The sequence below is a fragment of the Notothenia coriiceps genome, unplaced genomic scaffold (genome assembly GCF_000735185.1).
Source record: "Notothenia coriiceps isolate Sejong01 unplaced genomic scaffold, NC01 NC01_scaffold00013757, whole genome shotgun sequence".
Lineage (NCBI taxonomy): Eukaryota > Metazoa > Chordata > Actinopteri > Perciformes > Nototheniidae > Notothenia > Notothenia coriiceps.
Window position 1 is genome coordinate 19,650 of NW_011346458.1, and position 8,272 is coordinate 27,921.

General features: G+C 43.3%; 2 protein-coding genes across 2 annotated transcripts in view; one reads left to right on the forward strand and one right to left on the reverse strand.

Moving 5' to 3' along the window:
- Positions 1–400: 400 nt before the first annotated feature.
- LOC104948119 (signal-induced proliferation-associated 1-like protein 1) lies at positions 401–7,389 on the reverse strand (the record flags this gene model as incomplete). Its single annotated transcript, XM_010774281.1, has 7 exons — positions 7,265–7,389; positions 6,592–6,947; positions 5,350–6,464; positions 4,390–4,612; positions 3,796–3,926; positions 1,227–1,415; positions 401–575 (listed from the first exon to the last, which is right to left on the reverse strand). Coding segments are annotated over exons 2-7 (2,068 nt in total), but the record flags the coding sequence as incomplete, so codon positions are not given.
- LOC104948120 (signal-induced proliferation-associated 1-like protein 1) overlaps positions 7,269–8,272 on the forward strand; it is a 16,226-nt gene continuing 15,222 nt past the window's right edge. The window contains exon 1 of the mRNA XM_010774282.1: positions 7,269–7,299. Coding sequence (XP_010772584.1) covers positions 7,269–7,299 — 31 coding nt within the window. The remainder of the gene's footprint in view (positions 7,300–8,272) is intronic.

Here is an 8,272-nt window from a genome sequence, read left to right on the forward strand (position 1 = left end):
GAGATAGGATATTTGAGTTTNATTTTTTTGCTTGTGTCACCATTAGCCAATCAGCAACCAAGGTAAACCCCCCCTCCCCCCCCCCGTATCATCTGAATCTCCTCCGAGAGCACCATTGTGTTCTTTTTAACCAAATCTCTCTCAGTGGGGCGTGGGAAGGGGCTCCTTATTTTCATCTAAAGTAACAGACAGAGAATCAGCACACTGTAAACAGGGCTGAAACAGAGAGGATTATGGGTAATGCTACAATTATCTGTTTGGTGTTTGGTTATTTATCTGTTTGGTGTTTGGAGCCAAACACTTCAGAGACATGTTAGTATATATCTGAGACCTATAATATATTGATGAAAAACAGTATAACAGGGGACCTTTGAGTCTCTATTTCTGTGCATGTACGTACTCTTGGCGTCCAGCTGGGCCCGGTACTTGCTGAAGCCTTTGAGCCGGACCCTCTCCCCCAGCAGATGAAGGAACTCCTCCAGCGCAGGACCAGCTGACTCATTGTTGTACATTTCCTCCTCGCTGCTCTGGCCGGCCATGCAGTACATCAGCCCCACTTTCCGCTGGAAACTCAACTATGGAGAGATTGTTGCAATGAGAAGGGGAAACTTGTATATTACTGTACAGAACTCATGTCAGAGTCACCATGTTGACATTTAAGGGAGAACTCATATTGGCATTTTAAGAATCAGCACCTTGGGTTGTCATGTGGTGATCGCGGTGCCATTTACCAGAGAAATGATGTTGACATTTTCAGAGGTTCAGCTTTTGATGATTGCGTCAGGGAGCATGAGTATTAAAGAGATGTTTGGCATTTTTCACCTTTTTATGGTCAAGTTGCGTGTGTGAGTTTGTGTGTGGGTGTAGACAAATAAGGGAGGTAGTGTCTCCACTTAAATCCCACTAAGTAGTCTGTGGGAGTGAATGGATAAATTAAGCATAAGTATAAAAAGAATATTGAAAATAAATAATTCTGCCTCACGGTGAAATATCCACTTTTAGGACAAATAACACCTACCACATGAAATGATTCATAAAAAAAACAAAAGGAAAGATCTTTAGTTCATAGATTTATCAAATATGCTGAATGGATAACATTTTGAGGAATGACAAGAAGTCTGACTAATACTTTTAATAAACAGAAAGCAGTAATACAAACATATATATCAGCAATCAAAGGAATTAATCATCCAGTAAATCATAATTGTTGTCACTCGCGTCCTTACCCCCTGCTCGTCCAGCTTCATCAGCTGCTCCGTGACTTTGGGCGTGTTGAGAGCGAGGCGCAGGCAGTGGACGTTGAGCTCGGGCACCAGGTACTCCAGCACCTCTTTGAGGGGCAGACCCCGGCCCAGACCGTGTTTGGACGTGGAGGGTACTGCATCTTCCAGGATGGAGCCCCTCAGGGTATTCAGCTGGAGATGGCAAGGGAGGGAGAAGAACAAGAAAAATAGGAAACATCAGATTATTGAGTTTGAACAAATTCTTTCTTAATTCTGATTCTTCTAGAGCTTGAATGTTTTTTGGTGACCTCCATTATCTTGGGCTAGGGTTTTCTTTATGGCAGTTATCAGAATCAGAAACGGGTTTATTGCCAGGTAGGTTCACACGTACGAGGAATTTGACTTGATGTCATGGTGCATACTGTACATCAAATCTAAAAAGTACACAGATAGCGAACTACATTAAGAACACTGTAAAAAAATATATATAGATAGATAGCAATAAAAATTTAAATAAAGCGGAAATGTAAAGTGAAATAGAATGCAGTGAATTATAGATTATAAAATATGAAATATGTGCAGTAAGCAATATTTGAACACTATTTGAACATGTTGTGCATTAATGTAATAGATAGCAATAAAATAAAGCAGTAATTTACAACAACATAGAATGCAGTGAATGATAGAATATAAAATGTGGCTGCATCGTCAACTAGCAAAATCAGTCAAAAAGCTTCACAGTGAAAACCCACTGATACTACAAACTGTACTACTAAATCATTTGCTGTTGGAGATATGACAGCAGGTTGGATCCAAAATACACTAATGACAAAGTTATTCCCTCTTCTTAATCCAGTACAGTATAAAAAACGACATGTTTTTTTCTATTATTTTAAATGCCATTTTCTTAATGTCTTTCATTTTTTGTAAAGCACTTTGAATTGCCTTGTGTTGAAAAGTGCTATATAAATAAACTTGCCTTGCCTTGCCCAGAACATTTTAAAACTCTTCTCTTGGCCTCTACTGTATCTTAAGAGCACATTACACTGCAGTGCTACAGATGGCTTTTCACAATAACAGATGATTCAGATTTAGCCTAGCTAAGTTGAAGTTTGTAGCTTAGATAATTATTGTGTATGTTCTCGAAATGTTTGTCTGGTTTGGTTTCTTTCTGCTCCGTTTAGTATGTTGGCAAGAAAATCTAAATATATTTCCAGCCATTCGAAGAACACTAATTTGTTAGTCTACGTTGGGGAAAGCTAAAAGTAGGCCTGTGATAAGACCTAAAGGTATCTGCAGTTAAATACAATTCACAGCAGAAGAGGGCTATTTAAAAAGAATGCATCATGGGCTTAAGATAACTCATTAAATCAATATTTATTTATTTCAAAATCCAGGCTAAAAGTTGAACATGTTTTCTGCTTGTGCAGGGAAAACAAAGTGTGGGGAACTGTCTAAGCAAGCACACAAATAATAATGCTTATAGGGTTTTTCCTGCTACTGTTTCAACTATAAGCACTCTTGGGCTCGAGGCTAAAACAAACTGGAAGAGGACAACCATGAATAAATCAAGAGGACTGCAGAAGGACCAGGACCAGAAAATCCATCATGAACAAATAAACACAGTTGGATATCCTTAGTGGTCCCATGGCTCTTAAGAATCACTTATGTGTTTTGTGTCTTCTGTCGGCTCAAGGTCAGTGCCAACAGCCTCAGGTTTAAACACACTGGAGAGAAGTACTCTTACTGAGGAGAGGACAACAGCTGTCCTCTGTGGACACTGGACTTATCTCAGTGCATCCCACTCACTCCCACACACACATATGTCTTTACCTGCCCACCTCCCCATTCTGAAAATAGCAATTAGAGAGCATAGAGGGAGAAGGGAAGGAAAAGAGAGGAACACACAGCACAGTAGGTCGTGCGTCATCCCAAGAGATCGGAAAGGGCTATTACTCATGGTGCTCTTCAGTACGAGAGCAATGCTTTCCCCCTCTCTACTCAAATCTCTTTGGCACTATTTTAGTCTCGTTTAGCTGTGAAATGGCACGGCTCAGTCCTTCACAGATGAAGGCTGACAAAGATGGTAGGTGGGTGTTCAGCTGAGAGAATGAGGACATGGATCTGTGGCTCTAGTCTCTATAGGAGGGGAATTTATACACAAGCTCCAATCACTGCAGTTTGAGCATAAAGAATTGAGAATATGTGTTATAAATGGGATAAAACATGCTATTAGTTGAGGTTAAGGAATGGAGGCGGAGGCATCTAAGGTCTTGAGCCATATCCGACAACCTTGAGCCGAAGCTTTTATAATGTCACACTCTGACTGGGTTTTTCAATAAGCAAGGCTGGGCATCGATCATTGATTACTCCTACACATCTCAGCGCTTCCCAGTAGCATCCCTCAGTACAGAGTGTGCTGAATATTGACACGTTTGTGAACATTCATGGCTCCGGAGGGAACAGCTACAAATAGATTGTATCCTGATGAATGGGAAGATCAATTACAAAACAATCAAGCAAAACACACAGATTATAAAAGAGTGTAAATCATTTGGCCTTTTCAATGTACCTCGCTCATTCTGAAGATGACCCTGTAGTTGTATTGCTGGCCGTGGTCCTTGTGTTCGTCCAACTTCTCCCTCCTCAGACTCACTGCGACCGGGCCCAGGTTCTCATCCACCCCCAGATAGTTCCAGTGTTCTGGTGGAGGGAAGGGATTTGAGTAATGGATGGAGAGAAAGGGATTGTGTGAAAGAGAATACACAGAGAACTTGTGAAATTAGACGACGATTTTGTTACCGTGCATATTTTAAAAGGTCAATTCTAATGTAGGAAGGAGGGAAAACCAGAAACAAAAATACCAAAGCATTAAAAGAATAACTTTACTAATGATCCTCCGCTGTTCCCCAGCTTTTTTCTAACTCCTAGCGAAATACAAGATGCTGCATTTGCATGAATACTGAATATTGTGCCAATTGTCGTCTAAGGTTGAATCTTGGCTGGTAGCAGAAGTTGGCATTTTCTCTGCCAATGAGCTTCTGTTATCAAATGTTAAGAAATATACATCATACAGTCAACAGCATTTAAGAAAGGCAGCTTCCACACCAAACTATATCAAGAACTATGAATTTAGAAAAGCCCTAACTATCCCCTTTACGCTCACCTCTGAGGTAGAAGAACTTTCGGTAGTAATAGGTGCCGAGGTCAACATGTTCCACGATGTAACGTTTGGACCTGTCAGCATGTTGGCCTGGCCCGTCCTTGCCAGCCTCCAACACAGCCACACCAGCGTTGGTAAAGTGAGTAGTTAGGGTGGCATCCAAGGGTCCTTCCTCTGTACTGACTGAAGAACTGCTCGAGGTCTCACCACTACCTATGCTGCCCGGCTGGGGGACGGAAGACCAGGAAAGGTAAAGCATAGCCATTGTGTAACACTTTGTTTACATTTAATCTTCAGGGTGATTTTTTATTTTGGTTTGTAGCCAGAAGGTTCAGGAATTAAAGGTCCCCTATTAAAATGTTTTTCATCAATATATCACAGGTCACAGATATATACAAAACATGTCTCTGAAGGGTTTGGCTCCAAACACCAAACAGATCATTGCAGCATTACCCATAATCCCCTCTGTTTCAGCCCTGTTTCAAAAGTGCCGATTCTCTGTCTGTTACTTTAGATGAAAATAAGGAGCCCCTCCCCACGCCCCTCTGAGAGATATTTGGTTAAAAAGAACACAATGGTGCTCTAGGAGGAGATTCAGGTGAAAAGGGGGGGGGGTTACCTTGGTCGGTGATTGGCTAATGGTTACACAAGCCAAAAAATCGTTATGACATCATAAAGTGGCCAAAATCTGATCAGCTCATTTTCAGAGTGAGAGAATCTTTTTTCCTGAAACTTTCAGAATCTCTTTACACAGAGGGGACACATGTTTATGTATAAAAGACATGAACAAGTGTTTTTTTTTCATAATAGGTGACCTTTAATATTTCAAACTGCTGTGTTACGTTTTGAGAACATCAAAATATATCAAGGTTTTCCAATCTTAGAACGTAACACAGCAGTTGTTATAACAAGGGTTATTTTTCTTAATTGAAGTCTTATTATCTGTTCTGGGACAAAACCTACCTGTTTAGCAGAAGAGATGTTCCTCTCTCCCTCTCCACCAATCTCATTTCTGAAACAAGGGCAGCTGAGCACCAGGTCATTGGTCTTGTCGTCCCCGGGGTCCAAGGCAGGGTTGGTGCCGTGTCCTCCGGCCCCCTCCTTGCTCAGCTCCTCTTGTGAGCCACATGGTGAACCATATATTCCGCTCTGATTGGACGAGAGGGAGGATGTGGCTGAAGCGGAGGCAGCAGCAGCAGCCGAGGCACCGGTAGTAGTGTTCTTACGCTTGGACCCAGACTGCCTGCTGTGGATTGCCTCATTGAGGTCAAAAAGTAAAGACTGGATATCAAAATGGGCAAAGCCTTTTTGGCACGCCCAAGGTTTGGGAGGTGGGCTGCTCTCATCTGCTTTGCCCCCATCTTCAGCATCTGATCCAGCCCGAGACGAGTCCCCCTCCACCTTCACGCTGCGCAGTTTACGGAATATTGATTCTCCACCTGTCTCCGACTTTGACCTCCTCTTTAAGTGCTTCTCTCGCTCCTTCAACCGACTGGCAGGACTGCCTCTTGCTGAACTTAAAGCACCATCAGGCAGGTCCAGGACCGCCTGTTTCGTTGGGGCCACGGTAAGCAGCTCTGATAGCTTCTCTGGGGCTGGGCTTCTCTGATCAGGGGCCTCGAAGGACTGGTATCCCTTGAGCATGTCAAAGAAGCTCTCCCCTGACACCCCGTGTTTATCTATAGACGAAGTGCTGCCATACTCTCGGTGCATGGGGGTCCACCCGGAGAAGGACCAGCCCTCGTTGCCGTCCACATCCAGCTCGCTGATGGTGATGTCGCTGTTACTGCGCTGACGGATGCGCCTCATGCCTTTGCGAGGAGACCCCAGGTATCCATCCGGTGACAGGAAGCGGTTGTCCTTCCCCTTGCTGTGCATCTTGTTCTTCAGGGTGTTGTGGATGTTGCGCAGCATGGATGAGTCCTGCGGGCTTATCAGGTGGCCCAGCTTGGCTGACAGATGGCTGTGGGCTGTTACTGCGGATCCCCCTCTTTCTCCACTGCCACTGCCACTGCCACCACTACCACTACCACTACCGCTCCCACTACTTCCTCTTCCTCCTCCTCCCCCACCACCACCTTTCTCCTCCTCCCCCTCCTCCTCCTCCTCCTACAAGTCTTTCTCTATCTCCACTTCCTGAACCTGAAGAGCTTGTGGTGTTGGTGGAGCTGGGTGAGTCTGTTTCCACCGTTATGTGCCAAAGACCGCCTCCTCCCCCGTCTTTTCTTGGCGGCCAATCAGCCACACGAGCCCGAACCCCCATTTTCGGTACGGCCGGGTTGGTGCCGGTAGTGGAGGAAGAGGAGATGTGGGCGCTCTCACTGCGGGGGGGCGGGGCCCCTCCATTGGGCAGTCTCAGGCGGCGGGTGTAGAACTCATCAGACGCTGGCACTGAGCCCCCGACCGAGCGCTCTGTCTGAGAACGCTTCAGACTGGTCATGGTGGAGGTGGGAAAGGGAGTGGGGGGGGAGGTAGGGATGGGTTGCTGATGGGTTTAGATCAGGGTCAACATTATGCCCACTCAGTGAAGTGACGAGAGACTCTCAGGGAAACATTTGGTGCTGCAGAAAAAAAAAAACATTAATTTGTTGAGTTTTAAAAAAATCAAAAGGTCAATAAAGAGCTTTTGGATCAATGACAATACAAGTAATGGTAATGGAAAATGTATTTAAAAAAAATGTACAGCTTAAGTGATGTTGAGAAAATGTCTGGCTTTTAACATGGAACATTAAACATTGGCATCAATAATCTACCTACATCAAATAATATTTGCTACTGCGACAGCTCCAAGTTTAGCTTCGGCAACTCTCATAAACACACTAAGCTCCAGACATTTAGTTTGCATTCTTTTCAATAAAAAATGACGGAATATGCTTACCTTGATGGGGCTTGATGAACAGAAGTGTGTTAATGGTAAGCTTTTTACAGCTGAAGTCTCTAAAAAGTAATCTGCATTGCAACCATGTAAGAAGAGAACTCCATTCAGTCTGGATGGGACCAACTAAGGAACTGAGAAAAACAAAGAAAAGGGAATAGGTAAGAGTAAGTAAGATATGAAAAAGAACATCACATGCTAGATAATATCAGATCTTTCATTAAAGGTCACCTATCGTGCTATTTTTAGGCAATAGCATAGGTCTCAGATATATAAAAAGATATAAAAAACATGTCTATGAAGTGTTTTGCTCAAAATACCAAACAGATCACCCATTCTAGCCATGCCTCATATCCCTCTATTTCACTTCCTGTTTCAAAAATGCTGATTTTGGGTATAAAGGTTTTTTTTGTTTAATTGATTAAAAAAAAAGGAGGGGGCTGAGCTCACCCGGGACCCGGCAGCTACCGTCTAAACTAAATACTGCGGTGATGAAACGCCATATCGTGGATTATCAAGGATTATTTCTGAAACAGTATGGAGCTCAAAGGCTTTCTCTCTTGCCGGTTATACCACAAGGTGAGTTCCTTTTTATTTCCTGCTTCTTCACACACATGCTCTCCAGTACAGGTTAGCTCTGAGTGTTAGCGATGCTAATGTAAACACCGACCATGTTACATCCAAAACAGTCGGGCATTGTTTCTGATAGCAACTTTCTGATTTTGCCGTGGGTCCACATTTCAGATATTACGTCATATCGGACGCAAATCTGGATCAGCTCCGTTGTACCCCCATTTTTAGAGATTTGGGTACGGAGGAAAAGAGAGAGGGTTTTATTTTCTGACGTTGCGTGAGTTCCCCGACACAACGGGGACACACATTTACAGGACTGTCTCAGAAAATTAGAATATTGTGATAAAGTTCTTTATTTTCTGTAATGCAATTAAAAAAACAAAAATGTCATACATTCTGGATTCATTACAAATCAACTGAAATATTGCAAGCCTTTTA